This window comes from Enhydra lutris, unplaced genomic scaffold, assembly GCF_002288905.1.
Source record: "Enhydra lutris kenyoni isolate GAN:26980312 unplaced genomic scaffold, ASM228890v2 scaffoldscaffold62, whole genome shotgun sequence".
Lineage (NCBI taxonomy): Eukaryota > Metazoa > Chordata > Mammalia > Carnivora > Mustelidae > Enhydra > Enhydra lutris.
This window is the reverse complement of record NW_019154146.1, coordinates 16,660,301-16,678,323: the sequence shown is the minus strand read 5'-3', so window position 1 is coordinate 16,678,323 and position 18,023 is coordinate 16,660,301. Positions and strand designations below refer to the sequence as shown.

Genomic DNA, 18,023 nt, shown 5'->3' with positions numbered 1-18,023 from the left:
AATCTCACCGCTTGTAAATTCAGTAAGATGTCATTTTAACAAGATTTAGGTGTAATATTCTCTCTCATTGATAATGGGGCCCTTGATAAAATTACTTCAGTTTTTCTTAGTGATTATAAAGTTAGAGATTAAAATTTTGCTGGATTTACTCCACTGATGGTTTATTGCGGTGGGATTGTTGATGTGGGTTTTATTTTACATTGTCCAAATAGCAGGTGTCCTAGTTCTGAGAAGCCAGTCATTAGTAAGTGAAGGAAGAATTGAATGCCGGAGAGGCTGAGTGGGGGTGGGGGGCAGGTGAACTGTCGTGCCACATACAAATGAAGGTTAGACTCCGGGTACAAAACAATTAGTCCAAGAGCAGTGGCCCGAGTCTCTAAAATAGATTAATGGGACCGCTTTCACCAGCACCAAATTAATCTCTAAAGGCAGATAGTCAAGAACATAAATGGACAGCACCGTGTCAAGTGGCTTTAAGTTTGAAGAAGGAAAGAAGGAAACAACCAGGATGCACTTATGACCTTCCGGAATTTCCGTGGGCAGCAGGGGTTATAATGAGAGCAGGCACAAACTCTTCCCCGTAACAGATTTCATAAACCTCTTTTCAGATCATGAAAATGGGACCGTTCTGCTGTGCACGGTGAGCAGACGAACCTCTCTAAGGATAAACAACACTCTCCCCACCCCTCTAAAAAGAGGGGGACAGTTAAATATTCACCTGCGAGTGATGCTGGCACTTGTGCTGAAATGCCTCAGATGGCAGGGAGCAAATCCTGGCTGGGTGGGAGGACACAGGGCTGGGGAACCCCCCAAAGCTGTTTGTCAGTGCTGACTCACAGCCTGCCTACATGCGACCTGCATACGCAAGCTGATAAAAACTTACAGTGTGATTTTTCTAAATGCCTGGTTGGTTCTTCGGGCAGGGACGTTTTGCCATTTGGAATAGTTCTCAGTTGTTGCCATCACTTTTAAAAGAGGGAGTACTGCCTTTCCATCACCCTCACCTATTTAAACTTCAGTGGATTTGGAAATTCTTCTTTTCCTCCCCCTGATCATGCTTTGCCTGATGCGCATGTCTTCTGATGCATGTCAGGCTTTTGGGAACTGTCAGGTTGATCTGTGAAAGTTGGGTCGGTTGACTTGGGTTTGCTGTCGTTGGGCAGTGAGACTAAGCAGATGGTCCCCGTGAATATGCCTTTTAAGGAAGTGACTGGTGCATTGATTGGGGTGACAAAGAGGGGACAGTACAAGGGGGAGTCACTGAGCCACGCGGATCCCAGCCTTCAGAATCTTCACCTGCTCTCTCTCTCTCCACTCCATCCTGCACTCTGTATCAGGGGTGGATGATATTTTTTGGAAAAGCGGGTTGAGCCTTCAGAGTTCTGCTGGGCGCCTTTTATGGGAGCTCACTTGATCTGCACAACTCTTGTGATCAGTGACAGTATGCACCAAGCAACAGTTTTAAGCATATTTTTCAAAAAGTCCTTTTGTGGGGAAAGACATAATTCAAGGGCTGCCACATAATATCCATTTGTCTTTTTAAATGACTCTAAATGCTGAAATTATGACAGAAGTCGGTTTAATTATGCACAAAGCAGTGATCTGCAAAGATACTGTGGTTTCTCCTTTTCCTACTTTCCGTTGGACCCATCATTGTTACAGCAGCGCAGAACATCAATGAATGTAACGTGAATCACTGTGAGTGACAAGGGAAAGGTCCCAGACGCCTGGCCACGTTGATAATTACAGACTGAGTGTCCATCTGCTGCCTCTGGTCCTGGCCGGGGCAGGCGAGAGGGGGTGGAAGCTGAAAGCCACGGGGCGCAGGAGGGATGCAGGGATGAGAGCTCAGAGCAGAACGTGGCATTGGGACGCTGTGCCCCATGACAGTGCCACCCGGCAGAAACTCCAGAGCGAGGAAGGACCGTCTGTTTTCACGGCTGCTGCCAGATCCCTTCACAAACATGCTTTGGCTCTGCGAAGTCTCTCATCAGTCAGGGGACTGCGTGTTATGTAGTCAGGTTTACGAGGTCACTGGAACTGTTTCTTTTCTTTCTATTGTTTCTTTAAGCTCTCTGGGCGTGTGTGCATGCGCTTGTGAACCCATGTGTGCACACACGCTTCCTGGGCTGCACGCTTCCCCGGATGCTTCTCCTCTTGCCTAACTCCCCCATGTTGGTTAGTTTTCCAGTGCTTAAAGGAGAACCTTTAGAACCTTCCTCCATAGTAGTGGGGGCCAATAGATACTTTGTACAACCCCCCCCCGACACACACACATGCCGATGCATGCACACACACGCAGAATTAGTGCACAGGGCTGCTAGTGTCTCCCCTCTCTGCTCCTTCCCCTCACTGCCACTGTTGTGTGATTTAATGAGTCCACGCATGTATTCCTTTACTTTGCAAACCTTTGCCCAGGAACTCTTGTATATTACACACCATGCTAGGCAGACGGGAATGGGGCTCTGGCAACGAAGCGGGAGTGACAGAAAGGCATGTGGATTATCTTGCATGCTGCAGAACTATGTAAGTAATGTTTTGCAAATTTTCTTCAGCTCGCTTATTTTGCCCAATATTAGATTTCTGAGATTTGCTCCTGCTGATGTAGGAGGCTCTGGTTCATTCATTTTCACTTCTGTGTGGCATTCCGATGTATTAATGTACTTATCCCTTCTTCTGCTGACACTCATTTACGCTGTGTCCGGTTTTTTATTATTATGAATAATGATGTGATAAAAACTCCTGATCTGTTGACTCGCATACAAAGAGTCTCCAAGGAATATACCAAGAAATGGAGTTGCTCTTAAAAATTGGCCCCGGCTTGCGTGCCCACCCGCAGAATTTAAGAATTCTCCTTAACCTCGTCAACCCCATACCTGGTATTGCCAAACGGTAAAACTTTTTGCCAATCTGAGGAGATCTCGTTGTTTTAGCACACCTTTTCCTGACTGCTCGCTAGTAAGATTGAACACATTTTTTTCTTCATGTGCTTATTGTTTGTTTATGTTTCCTTTTTGGGGATTTCCATTTCAAATCCTTTGTCTGCTTTCAAGTTGTTTGTGTTTTTCTTATTGATTTTTAAGAGTTGTTTATATTTTGTGGATGACAATCCTTTGATCTCTGTGTAGGTTGCAAATATGTTTCACAAACTGTAAAGCTTATTTTGCTTGTGTTGTCTTTTGTGTATAGAAGTTTTACATTTTAATTGAAATCAGATTTATCCATGACATCCTTTATGGCTTATGCTTTTAAAAGATGTGCGCCTAAGAAAGAGTTTACTACTCTGGTGTCTTAAGGACAGTCTCCTTTGGGTACCTGATTGGCTCAGTCAGTTGAGTGAGTGACTCTTGATTTCGGCTCAGGTCATGATCTCAGGGTTGGGCTCTGTGTTGGGCATGGAGCCTGCTTAAGATTCTCTCTCTCCCTCTCCATCTGCCCCTCCCCCCAGAGCTTGAACTCTCTCTCTTAAAAAAAAAAAAAAAAGATAATCATCTTATATTTTTTGCTAAAACGTTTCACTTTTATTTTTCACACTCAAATATTTAAACCATCTTGAACTTACTTTTGTGTATGGTGTGAAATAGAGATCTAACTTTACCTTAGCTGTGTTGTTCTAGTACCACTTATTACGCAATCAGTCCATCCTTATGCCCTTACTCCCACTGACAGGTAACCATCTTGGGTTGTATATCACATTTTCCTGATATGCAGAACTTGCTGTTTGTCTATCACTGCACACTATCACAATTATCGGGGATTTATTTTGTTTTATTTTATTTTGTTTCAAAGATTTTATTCATTTATTTTAGAGAGAGAGAGAGAGAGGAAGAGTATGAGTGGGGGCAGACGGTGGAGGGTCAGAGGGAGAAGCAGACTCCCTACTAAGCAGGGAACCCAACGCTGGGGCTCGATCCCAGGACCCTGAAATCACAACCTGAGTGGATGCTTAACCGACTGAGCTACCCAGGTGCCCCTTGCCAGGGCTTTATAATCAGTTCTTAGCAAGGGCCAGGATTTTCTTATTCAATATACATATGATGGAATATTATGCAGCCATCAACCCCCCCCCCCCCAAACCTTGCCATTTGCAACAATGTGGATGGAACTAGAGGCTATTATGTTAAGCGAAGTAAGTCAGTCAGAGACAGACAATTATCATATGATTTCTCTGATATGAGGAATTTGAAAGGCAGGGTGGGGTGGGGGGAAGGGGGGGGAAATGAAACAAGATGGGACCAGGGAGGGAGACAAACCATAAGAGACTCTTAATCTCAGGAAACAAACTGAGGGTTGCTGGGGGATGGGGGTAGGGATAGGGTGGCTGGGTGATGGACATCAGGGAGGGTATGTGCTATGGTGAGTGCTGTGAAATGTGTGACTGATGATTCACAGACCTGTACCCCTGAAGCAAACAATACATTATATGTTAATAAAAAAATTAAAAAATATCTTGACTATTCTTAAATATTTATATTTTGATTGGAACTGCATTAAACTTATAGATTAATTGGGAGGTAAATGAGATCTTTATGATGGTTTGTTCAGGACCCAATAATAAAAACTGTGAATTCCTCAGGGTGAGGGACAGTTAGAAGAAAGGATAGGTAACAGTGAGTTTGCTTTTGGTCATTTTGAGACTGGTGTGCCCATGGAACTTCCCTGTGGAGACCTCTGGGAGCCACAGGAAATGCAGGCCTGGATCTCAAGGGGGAAGACAGAGAGGAGGCCTGAGAGTATGAGGAAATTGGCTGACTGAGAGACAGTGCCTTGAGAAGGCTGGGAACCAGGCTTTGGAGAATGCCCACATTCCATCAGCAGATCAGGGGGCAGAAGTAAGTGGCCAAAGAAGAAGAGTGAAGGGTGGAAGTCAGAGACTTACAAAGAGAATGTAGAGGAGAGGGGGCAAGCTCTGAGAAAGAAAAAGAAAGAAAGAAAGAGCGGGAAGAAGGAAGGAAGGAAGGATGGAAGGGAGGAAAGATGGATGGATGGAAGAGGGAGAGAGAGAAAGTTGTCTTAGCAGGGTCAGATGAAGAGAGCTTGGCAGGGGCACATGGCTGTGGGGAGCCCCGAGGAGTCAGCTGGCTGGGTAGAACCTGGGTTTCAGTGGGCAGAAGAAAGGTCAACACTCCAGATTCCCTCTCCTCTTCCTTTTTCCCTTCTCTCATTCTCTCCTTTTTGCTCCATCCTTTTCCTCCTTCTTTTTTTCTTCTTTTCTAATTTATGAGTTAGCTAGAGTCTAGAAGGCAGCAACTTAGGGCTTCTGAGATATTCATGTGTTGGGAAGAGGCTGTGAGCAGAATGGAGGGAAGGTTCTTGCTCTGGAGACAGATTTCCAGAACTTACCTATGAAACAGTCCTTTACATCTCTGGTCAGCCCTTCCCCATGTGTAATCATTAAAGGATCACTGTGTTTATCACACTCACTTGAAGTCATTTTAGTTTGGTTTGTAATTAGACTAAAATTACTCACCTTGGTTGCTTACTAAAAAATATGTCCCCCCTGGGCATCATGATACAGAGAGAGGGAATTGTACCATCCGTTCCCCAGCGATGAGACCAGGTTTCTGACGGCTTATAGAAATGTAGGGTTTGAACCTTAGTCTGACCATTCAGTAGCTCTGTGACCTTGGGTGAACCTCTAAACCTCTCTGAGCCTATGCTATAAGACTGTTATAAGGATTGAATGAGACAGTACATGAAAATGCCCAGACTGCTTGTCACATAGACCGTGCCCAGTAAGTATGAGTTGTGTCCAAACCCCAGACAGAAATTCAGTGCTCGTGAGAGCATGGCACTATGCCAGACAAAATAGAAAGGTACATACTGTGGGAAGGAGTCGTCCTCAGGTAGGTTAATGGGTGAAATGGGAATGCAGAATGTTCTCAGCTCAGATATGAAAGTAGTGCCCAGGACTGAGGTCGGGGGTAGGGGCCCAGAGTCATTTAGAAAGGTGTTGTTGTTGTTTTAAGATTTTATTTATTTGAGAGAGAGAGAGGAAGCACAAGCACAAGCATGGGGAGGGGTGGAGGGAGAGGGAGAAGCAGACTGCCTGCTGAGCAGGGAGCCTGACCGGGGACTCGATGCCAGAACCCTGAGATCAGAACCTGAGCTGGAGGCAGACACTTAACTGACTGAGCTACCCAGGCGCCCCACGAGATGTTTAACAAGAGGCAAGTTTTTGGGGCCCTGAGCACAGCCTGGCCCTTAGCAGCCCACAGAGACAGTGTAGCTGGGGGTGGGGGTGGGTTGCAGACCTGGGATCTTGGAGAGCATTTGGACAAAACTTCTCAGGTGGCCTAACAAAACAGATGCCAGTCATTCTGAAATGATGGGTCAGGGCAATGTCTGTTTGCCTCTTTAAAATTCCAGCAGTTTGCTATAAAATACTGTTTCAAACATTAGGAAAATAGAATGGTCAGATCTTACAGACCAGTAGAGAGAGATTCAACTAAAAAAAGGGATACCTGTAAGGAGAGAGGGGAAGTGAGAGGAGGAGGAGGAGAGAGAGGAAGCTAGGCTGTCACTCCAGGGCATTGGTTCTAGATTCTAGATACCTTGTATTGAGATACAGAACTTCTCATCTTTCAAAGTCTCCTAGATTTATGACCTTCTTTTAGCCTGTCATCCCCTGGGAGAGGCAGAGTGGGAGAGGCAGGGACAGTCCCAGGCCTGGGCTGGTCAGGGATGGTGTGTGCTGTCGCCTGCCCACAGGGCTCTTACATACACACGTTGCACTGTGGCCCGCGTCTTAGGTGGACAGAACCTATTTCTCTGTCTTCCTTCCCTGCTGGCCTGGGAGCCCCTGTGAGGCAGGGCCTCTTCCTTCCTCTACATCCCAGCAAGTAGGGTGGAGTCTGGCACATGGTGGGGGCTTGGTACCTATTTATGGAGTTCAACTTACTTCAAGAGATCTGGATTCAAAATATTTGCTTTGTGACCTTGGACAAGGACTTTTAATGAACTAGAACTTCTATTTTTCTCATCTGTACAATGGACACGATAAAACTACATTAGATTAAATACGGTGGTATGTATAAGTAGGCTACACAGAGAAGGCCTTCAGCAAATATGAATTCCCCTTTGTTTTCTTTAGACTGAGCATGACCAGAGCCAGATCCTCATACAGAACCCACATGCACCAGGGAGTTTGCCTCCATCCTAACCTATCCTTTTAGCTGAGGATTAAAAGGTCAAAAAAGAGTCATAAAGGTCCTTTTTGAGTATCACAAAAGATCATGACCTTTGTGGTTAGGGAATCATTTTCTTATAGAAATATTGCATCTGGGGGAACCACTTTGTTCATCCCTTCTTTTGGTGTGTTCTCTGTGTATACAAGTCACATGGCAGGAGGCCAAATGAACACAGTGGTAGAAGGTCTGCTTGAAGTTAGCCTGTTTCTTTATAAATGCACACAGAACATTAACCAAGACAGACATAGTGCACATAGGCCACAGAGCAAGTGTCAAATTTTAAAAGATTCAAGTCAGTGCTCGCTTCGGCAGCACATATACTAAAAGATTCAAGTCAAACAAAGTGCGTCCTTTGAATAATGGAATTAAGTTAGAAATCGGTAACAGAAAGATGTCTGGAAAATCCCCAAGTATTTGGAAACTAAATGACACACTCCTAAATAACTCCTGGGCCAAAGAAGGAATCAAATGTAAAATTTGAAATGATTTTGAAATGAACGAAGTAAAAACCCATTATACCAAAATCTGTGAGATGCAGCCAAAGCAGTGCTTAGAAGAGAATATATATATATAACACTAGAAATAGGTTTTAAATAAATGGCTTTAAAATACACCTAAGGAACTAGGAGAAGAACAAATTAAAAGCAGGGTCAGGTGAAGAAAGGAAATAATGAAGATGAAAGCAGAAATCCGTGAAATATAAAACAGAAATTGAATAAAGAAAATCAGTGAAACAAGCTCATTCTCTGAGAAGAGCAATACAATTGATAAACCTCTAGTCCAAATGGAAATAAAGATAGGAGACAAATTATCAATGTCAGGAATGAGAGAGGTGACATCAGTACAGTTTGTACCGAGGTTATGAACCTCATACCAATAAATTCAGTGACATCTATGAAATAGACAAATGCTTTGAAAGACACAACCTATCAATACAAAGTAAAACAAAACAATGAAACTCGACCATTCTCTTACACCGTACACAAAAATAAACTCAAAATGGATAAAAGACCTCAACGTGAGATAGGAATCCATCAGAATCCTAGAGGAGAATATAGGCAGTAACCTCTTCGATATCAGCCACAGCAACTTCTTTCAAGATATGTCTCCAGAGGCAAAGGAAACAAAAGCGAAAATGAACTTTTGGGACTTCATCAAAATCAAAAGCTTCTGCACGGCCAAGGAAACAGTCAACAAAACAAAGAGGCAACCCACGGAATGGGAGAAGATATTTGCAAATGACAGTACAGACAAAAGGTTGATATCCAGGATCTATAAAGAACTCCTCAAACTCAACACACACAAAACAGACAATCATATAAAAAAAATGCGCAGAAGATATGAACAGACACTTCTCCAATGAAGACATACAAATGCTATCAGACACATGAAAAAATGTTCATCATCACTAGCCATCAGGGAGATTCAAATCAAAACCACATTGAGATATCACCTTACACCAGTTAGAATGGCCAAAATTAGCAAGACAGGAAACAACGTGTGTTGGAGGGGATGCGGAGAAAGGGGAACCCTCTTACACTGTTGGTGGGAATGCAAGTTGGTGCAGCCACTTTGGAGAACAGTGTGGAGATTCCTCAAGAAATTAAAAGTAGAGCTTCCCTATGACCCTGCCATTGCACTACTGGGTATTTACCCCAAAGATACAGATGTAGTGAAAAGAAGGGCCATCTGTACCCCAATGTTTATAGCAGCAATGGCCACGGTTGCCCAACTGTGGAAAGAACCAAGATGCCCTTCAACGGACGAATGGATAAGGAAGATGTGGTCCATATACACTATGGAGTATTATGCCCCCATCAGAAAGGATGAATACCCAACTTTTGTAGCAACATGGACGGGACTGGAAGAGATTATGCTGAGTGAAATAAGTCAAGCAGAGAGAGTCAATTATCATATGGTTTCACTTATTTGTGGAGCATAACAAATAGCATGGAGGACAAGGGGAGTTAGAGAGGAGAAGGGAGTTGAGGGAAACTGAAGGGGAGGTGAACCATGAGAGACTATGGACTCTGAAAAACAATCTGAGGGTTTTGAAGGGGCAGGGGGTGGGAAGTTGGGGGAACCAGGTGGTGGGTATTGGAGAGGGCACGGATTGCATGGAGCACTGGGTGTGGTGCAAAAACAATGAATACTGTTACGCTGAAAATAAATTTAAAAAATTAAAAAAAAAGAAATGTAAAAGATTTTTACATATAAAAGAAAAAAACAAAACAAAACAAAACAAAACCCTCCAGACCCAAATGGCTTCACAGGGGAATTTTTACCAGACATTTAAGGAAGAAATTATACGAACTCTATACAAAGTCTTCCAGAAACTTGAGAAAGAAGGAATACTTCTTACCTCATTCTATGAGGACAGCCCTACTCTGATACTAAAACCAAACAAAGACATTAAAAAAAATGTAGACAACTATTCCACATAAGCATAGCTGAAAAATTTCTAAAGAAAATTTTGTCCAATTGAATGTAACAGTACATACGTATACTTAGAAGGATCAAAATATCAAAATTCAATCAGTGTAAGTCACTGTGTTAAGAAATTAGGAGGAAAAAGCCCTTCCTATAATTATGTCAGTTGATACAGAAAAAACATCTGGCAAAATGCAATCTCTCTATTCGTGGTTAAAAATTCTCAGCCAACTAGGATTGGAAGGGAAAGTTCTAAACTCTAGAAAGAACATCTGCAAAAGGTAAATTTCTACAAAAAGCTGTTAGAAGGAACAAGGGAGTTCAACAAGCTTGGAGGATGTGAGGTCAGTCTATGAAAATCTATGGCTGGCAACAGTTGGAAATTGGAATAAAAATATACTACTTACAATAACAGCAATAATTTAAACACGTAGGAATAAATCTGACAAAAGATGTGTAATCTCTGTACACTGAGATCTAGAAAATGTTGCTGAGAACATTCATTGTTTTTTTCCCCCCACAAATTGACTTATGGATTGAAGTCTCAACCAAAAGGAGCTATTTTAATAAATAAATCCAACAGTGTGGCTGAATCTCAAAATAATTATGTTGCATAAAAGAAATAAAAAAAGTAGAAGACTTCTTAACAGCACACTGTCTTGGGTTTCCCCCCCTTCTCCTTGGTTTCTCCTTTTCAGTCTCCTTTGCTGGGCCAGGACTTCTTCCAGACCTTGCTTGCTAGGGCGCCTCTGGCCTTGGTCTTCAGCCTTCTTTTCCCCTCTATTTACACTTTCCTCCAAGCTTATCTCATCGAGCCTTAAGATTCAAAACATTGCTACCTGCGCCATCCAATAGAATTTTCTGAAATGATGGAAATATTCTACAGCTCCAGTGTCTACTATGGTGGCCACTGGCCACATGTAGCTGCTGACTATTTGAAATGTGGCTAGTATGAATAAGGAGCTGAATTTTAAATTACTTTTATTTTAATTGATTTACATTTAAGTAGTCACACTATGTCATTCATATTATAGAATATAGAAATATACATTACATATATACTATGAAATGAATACTGTTATGCTGAAAATAAATAAATAAACTATGAAGATGGATCTGTATTAATTTATACTTATACTACTTGTATATGTGTTTGGGGGCTACAGCATCTCTTAGCCTTGGTCTACATCATGTTACAAACTGTGGGTGGTAACCCATGAACTGGCCTTGACCCATATTACTGCGGACAGCGAGGCCCTGGCAAGCTGACCCTAGCTCCCCCAGCATGGCTCCCACCCCACTCGGCCTGGCCTTTTTTTGCCAGGAACACCCACGTCTTTGCTTGTTTCTCTGTAGGACCTTTGAACGTGTGCCGTGACCCAGACCCCAGACTTTCTCTGAGCTGGCCTCTCTTTGTTAATGCAGGTCTCACATCAGATGTCATTTCCACAAAGGGGCAGCCCTTCTCTGACTCAAGTAGTGTCCACAACCCAAGGCTGAGTGACCTGTTTTGGAAGTAAATGAGCTAGGTTCTTATTTACATAGAGAATTTTTGAGTAACAGGAACAAGAGTCATCAAAGTATTTTTGATTAGAGATTCTTGGTTCTTCTTTGAGAATCATCTGCAATCATTAAAATCCTGCATAAGTTTCTATATGGGGCATAAGTACTGGTCTTGCTATTTTTTTAACTCTGCGGAATACCTCATTATGCAAATTTAATGAACACTTTAAAATATGTGTAATACAGTATATTAACTTAGAGACATAAATTAGTTGATATAAAACTTTAAGAGTTTCATTGATGTTAATTTCTTATAAATGCAAGTTATTTATTGAACTTTTTTTTAAAGATTTTATTTATTTATTTGACAGAGATCACAAGTAGGCAGAGAGGCAGGCAAAGAGAGAGGAAGGGAAGCAGGCTCCCCACGGAGCAAAGAGCCCAATGTGGGGCTTGATCCCAGGACCCTGGGACAAGACCTGAGCCGAAGGCAGAGGCTTTAACCCACTGAGCCACCCAGGCTCCCCTATTTATTGAACTTTTTAATCACTGAGATTAATATATCTCATGATTGATTTTTTTTTAGATAATTTGAATTTTATTTAAATTACCAAATTACTTTTGTCTTGAAGAAGAAAGGTCTGTAGTTAGGATATATTATTTCTTATCATGTTTAATCTTTATTTTTATAATGATCTTTATAAAAAATATGCTATAGAAATAGTGCAGAAGAATTACTAGTTATTAACAAGATAAGTGATAGGATTTGTGATTCTGACCTTTGCTTTTAAAAAAAAAAAGGAGATCTACACTCAAATGTTGGAACTTTCTACAGAATTCATTTGAGTAGTAGGTTCCAAATCAATGAAACTGAAAGTATATGTTTCATATTATATTGTCGAAACCATATAGCAAGAGGAGAAACAGGAAATGCACTTAACTTGACACAATGAAAACTGAATGTAAGTGTGAAAATTTGGCTTTAGTTAATCCTAAGAATTTTTTAAATTAAAATAGTGTTCAGAAAGTTAAAACAGGGCCTCATATGTGTTCCACTGTGCCCAAGATCAGAAATGGTGGTGATGCAAACCAAACGCTTTTCTGGATAAGCTTTCCAAAGGGAATATTCAAAACTGCAGATTTATACACAGAGATGTTAATTGTAACGTTGTTACTACTTCTGAAAAGTCCGGAACCAACCACATATCCAATAATGGAGGAATTAAGCAGATGGTAGAATATCCATATAATAAAGGATCGTATAACCATTGAAGTAAATTTTTAGGAAGGCTATTTAGTGTTGTGGGAGAAAGCTTCTGGCATAATGCTACGTTGAAGAAAAGGGCATATTTATTCAGTGTGATCTTAATAAGGTAAAAATCCACTTGCATAAGGGAAAATACATTAGTGGTTCGTTCTGAGGGTAATTGTTGCTGGCTTATATTTTCCAAGTTGTCTAGAAAAAGCACATATTACTTTATAAGAGCAAAAATGTTAAAATTTGGGTGGCTAACAAAATACTGAATGTTTAAGCTTATTGTGTTTTAGAGCTGGAGAGTAGTTGCTGGGATCACTTGGCCTGGGAGCTCATGATTGGAAGGGGAGATAGAGCGTGGTTTCTCAGAAGGCCAAATGAAGAGGAAGATTTCTTAGTGTTTTGACTCTCGGTAAATTCATGATGTACCCACGACTGCCGCTTGTTGATCAGAAAGTCTGGCTTTCCTCTTTGTCTGTGACATACAAAATAGAAAGACAAAGTAATCTAATAAATGTGACTGTTTAGATAGCAAATATTTTAAAACAGAAGGTGAAAAGGAAAGATTCCTGATGGTATAACATAGGAACTATTCTAGATTGTTCTTTAGTCTTTGGGTGTTCGTCTGTGACTAGGACATGGAATCATTTTAGTGGATCTCCCTCTGCAACCCCTTTAAATGAAATTAGAATAGAAAATAGAGGGTGTGTTCTTTATATTAAGTATTCATTCTTTAGATTTTTATTGCAGGTATGTGTTTGAATATACTGAATTGTAAATGTAAAACGTGTATGGCTTTTTTAAAAAACTGATTTGCAGTCAAGAGAAGTCAGAAGACTCTTTTGAGATCTAGATAAGTCGTTCTTATCTTTGGATAAGATCAATCCTTGGAGCCAGGAGGAAGTGTCCTCTGAGAACTTCTCAGCGGTACACATTCTCAGGACCCACTTCCCGCCCAACCACCACCCCAAGAACTACTGAATCAGAAATTCTTGGGCCCAGCACTCTGGTTTCATAAGTCCCCCTGGTGATTTAGATGAGGGCTTACATCTGAGAACCACTAGTCAAACTTTGCTATTCCAGGCATGGTCCAGAGACTAACATGGGCATCACCTTGCAGCTAGTTAGAAATGCAGAATTTCTGGCCCCAGCCTGGGTCTACTGAGTCAGAAGCCATAAGCTCCCTGGGTGACTTGTGTGCTCATACAAAAGGTTTATTAAAGGTTGAGAAGGCTGATCTAAAACCACAAGTGCCTTCAGAGGCCATGTAGACAATGTCAGTGGGTGAAGGCAGCCTGTGTTTCTCCCCCAAAGAGAGCAACAGGGAGAAGGTATTGATGGTGATGTGAGGTTCAAGCATGCTTCATTTGCTTAAAAATGTCCTCTACTGAAGACCATGGGCTTGACACCTCCCACCAAACTCATCAACCCAAGATAACTGCTGTTGACCACAATGACTTCAAGCAGATTTTAATCCCCAATTGTAGTAGAGTGAGCCTGTCATATTAACTCCTTCTACTCTCTTCTAGGAATTTATCCAGGAGCTGCTCTCTCGGATAAGAGGCATGAGGAAGCTGAGCCCTCCACAGAAGAAGACTGTGTAATTCCGGCACAGGGTGCAACTCTCCCAGAGACGAAGAAGAGTCCTGGGATTTGGGCTTCATGAAGACATTTATTAAAGCATAGTTGCCCTTATGAGAAAATTTTTTTTGGGGGGGTGTCTATTAGACATTTATTCAAGAGTGTTCCTTTTTTGTTTGGGGAGGTTTTGTTAGTGTACTATTTTAATAGCAAGACCAGCAGGTCTTTGGTTTCAGCACAACCAAGGATTATCAAACCAGGCAGACAAGCAGGAATGGGTTGATCCCAGCAGCATATTCTTTGAGAAATCGCAGGTTTAGAACCTAACTATACAGGGATGATGGTTTTCTCACGACTCGTTTGGTAATACTTTTTCTTAAGTTGTACAGTTGTCTCAGATGTCAAATTTCTCGTACTTGTATATATCTACACGCGACTAAGTTAAAATGTAGACGTGGGTTTTATTTCACATTGATGGGATACACTTGTGGTTGTCCTTTAATTGGAGGTCACAGCACATGGGTTTTCAAGAAGCCACTAGCTATTCTTCATGTGACTTCAGCTGACCTCCAGCATTCACTTTCTGCACCAAAGTGAAAGAATTCAGCGTATCCATTATTTTAATGAGCTACGCCACAAAAAGTTGAGTTGGTCAAGGGCTTAATTCATGGACTTAATATTATTTCATTCATTGAGATGCTTTGCCAGGTCATGTACTTCTTGCCTCGTTCGTGATATTTTAAAATTTTATGAACCCTTCATTTGAAGAACTACTCAGATTTCTAGAGAAATGCCCACGGCAAGGGGTGTCTCACAGTGGAAAAAGGGAGCACTGTGTAGCAATTAACTCTGCTTTCAACCAAATACTGTGTATTCTTCTTTGTCCATGAAAGCAGGTCATAAGGAAGTTAGCAAATCACCTATTTTCCTCCTTAGAAATAGCTCTGGTCAATTCCATGCCTGGGTAGCGTTAGACCAGAGCAGGTCAACGGAGGGTTGAACATGGTAAGAGGTGAGAAAGCCTCCCCTGCTTTCAAGAAAGTTGATATAGGAGCATTGGCTGCTTTGGAAGGGTGGTGGAGATTGCATTTCTGGCTCCTCTCAATGGCATGTGCTGAGGATTCTGGCTCCTGGCCCCAGTTATGCACCCCGGCCTCCTTGCTTGGAGCTAGGCTTAGGGCCCCTGCCTCCCAGTATTGATCAGTTCCTTGGAGAAGGATCAAAATTCAGATGGATGTGGGCTGGGTAAAAGGTCAGAGTAGAAACTCTCCCTTTCCCCCCGGAGGCCCCCACCACCTCCCCACAGAAACCCCACCTACTATAAGGCATCTCTAGGCGGCCCTGTCAGAGGACAGGAGTCAGACATTTTATAACAAGGGTGCTCTGAACATATTTTATTTTTTAAAAGAACTATGTTTGTGAATTTTATGTATACTGGCAAGCTTTGGAAAATGTATTTAATTTTGTAATGTTTACCAATGATTTATTTACAAGCTATTTACTCAAATAAATGGAGCTGCTTACAAATCTGCTTCCATCTTTGCATTGCAAGCCATGTTTGAAGGATAATTTGAGTCTGTGAGATGTTCCGCAGACTGGGGTACCGAGTCCTTACACCTCGCTTTTCATTCCCCAGAAATTTCAGGCCTTTGATCCTGGTTCTTTCCTGAGGAGAGCAGAGGTGCTGGGACATGTTCCTGGGTTGGGAAAGAAAGTGAGAATGAGCTCTGTGTATTTGGTCCTGCCTGACCATGTGCTCTGGGGCCTCTCTCGGGCCACAGGCTTTGCATTTAATTTAAACTCCCTTTTACCCATATGATAGAAATTCTGAAGAAAATTTCAAATTAGTCAGATACTCCAATTATGCGAGAATGCCATGCACCCTAGAAACACAAAGGTACTGCATGTGCCAGATTTCCACTAGGCCTGACCAGCTCAGGTCATGGGCTAATGAAGCAGGAAGCCCTTTGATGCTGCCACACAGCTTACTCTGGTCCTTCCCTCACTGAGGGCCTCGCATCACCTGACTCCCCTGACTCCTCCTTGATTCCTCATCTCTGCCCTCAGCACACCTTCAATCACCAGGCTCTTCTTCCTCTGCTAATACCTCTCATATCCCTAGTTAAATCTTGCCTTGATTTCTGTAACCATCTTGGGGATTGGCTTCCCCATGTCCAGTCTTGCCTATCTCTGATCTGCTCTCTACTCAGAAGCCAGAATAAGTTTTCGGAAAGACAGCTAGGATCACTCTACACTCTACCCCATACTTAAAACCCAAACTCCTCTGCATTTCTTACAAGGCATTAGTCCATACCTCTCCCTCCTCATCTTTTGGCCTTCCACTAACATCCAGTCTTACTGAATAACTAGGGTTTCCGGAACATAGATATTTTCTCCCCTGAAGCTTTGCAAAACTATTGCCTGAGTCTGGACTACCCTGACCATGCATGGGTTCTCTCTGGAAAACTGGCCTACAGCCCTTCCCAAGTATGTCCAGAGCTTCTAGTATTTACCCCCATCACAGCAAGTACCCACCATATTATTACTGTCTATTCACCTGTTCATCTCTTCTTTTAGACTCTAGGATCCTTGAGATTGGGACCGAGTCTTGTAAATACAGCACCTAGTCCTGAGTCTGGTCCATCCAAGGGGTCAATACATGTTTGCAACTGAATAAATATAATAAAAGATTCTTCAAGAAAACTCAACTGTTTCCTTCTTGGCAGGGATAGTGGTTCTTAGGACTGAATATGCATTTGTATCACCTGGGAATCTTTAAAAAGAAGTCGAAGCCCGTTTAATCAGAATTTGAAGGAACAGACCTTGGATATTTTTCTTTTTCAAGTTCCCAAACTGAGCACCAACTGGGCTATTGGCTCATTCTCATGGAGTCTGGCATACAAGTCTGACCTCATTGATCTCAGTTCATCACTTGGATGCTGTTACAGCAGGTGGCATCTGTGGCTTTAACACATTGACTCTTTCTCATTTTGTCTTCTGCTGGAGAAGAGTTTATAATCCAGCACTAGGGGAATGACTCCAAAGTACCCAACTTCTAGTTTGGTGCTCCACTTGAGTGTGAAGAAATCTAAGTTTAAATTTGATCCATTTATAACAATTATAATAATAGTCCCCACTTATTTATCACTGTCCTGGGTACTTACCTGCCTTATTTCATTTAATCCTGACATGAGTCTTATGAGGTAGATTGCATTATCCTCATTTTATGGAAGAGGAAGTAAACTCAGACACATTGAGCAGGTTCCTGGAGGTCATGTGGTCCCAGGGCTGATACTGAAACCCAGTGCTATGTCTGATTCAAAGCCCCTTGACCGTTAGGCTTTCCTGCCCCTTAGAGGGGAATTGTTCTCAGCTCCCCCCATAGGAGTGAAAGCCAGGAGCTGCATCGAAAGTGAGCTGAGCCCCTGGGCTGAGAGGTGGGGAGTGGGAGGCTCTGTGGTTGGAGCAGTTCCTCGGCTCCCTATGGGCTCTCCCTCACTCCTGAGAAGAGGGGATCCCAGGCTTTGTGCTGTTGTTCCCTGCCCCCTCTCCCCTGACAGAAAGCTCTGGACTTGGCCTTGGAGGCTCAGCATGGAGTACCTTCCATCAGTTTCCCAAGGAGGCAAAATTGGGAGGAAGAACAGCTCAAGGAAGGTGTTTCTCAATTCCTGTAACACAGATACCTGATTTTCATTTACAACTAAAACCCCCATAAAAGACAGCATGCTGTGCAGAATCCGTTATCAACAATAGACAAGTACACGATTATACTGGCTCTTTCCCAGAAGACCCAGTGGTTGGGAACATGAGCTGTTTTTGAACCACGGCTACCGTATCCCCAGAAGACACTGACCAAAGGGGCCAGCACCGAGAGCGGCCAGTATGGCCCAGGCACTTAGCCCAGCACCTGGAGAAGTAGGTGGGATAGCTTCTGGGAGATGTCCCCTTCCCGTTTCATGGCACCAATGAGGCTGCCAGTGGGGGCCAGAAATGTGCTCCATGGCTTAGCTCTGGGGTGGGCACTGCTCCCACCCAGTGCTAGGATTTTGCCATTTTCTTGCTCT

General features: G+C 42.5%; 1 protein-coding gene across 1 annotated transcript in view; it reads left to right on the top strand.

Annotated features, from left to right (window-relative positions):
* The window catches only part of LOC111158709 (protein phosphatase 1 regulatory inhibitor subunit 14C), an 82,641-nt gene extending 67,139 nt beyond the window's left edge, over positions 1-15,502 (top strand). The window contains exon 4 of the mRNA XM_022520925.1: positions 13,908-15,502. Coding sequence (XP_022376633.1) covers positions 13,908-13,982 — 75 coding nt within the window. The 3' untranslated portion in view covers positions 13,983-15,502. The remainder of the gene's footprint in view (positions 1-13,907) is intronic.
* Positions 15,503-18,023: the final 2,521 nt, after the last annotated feature.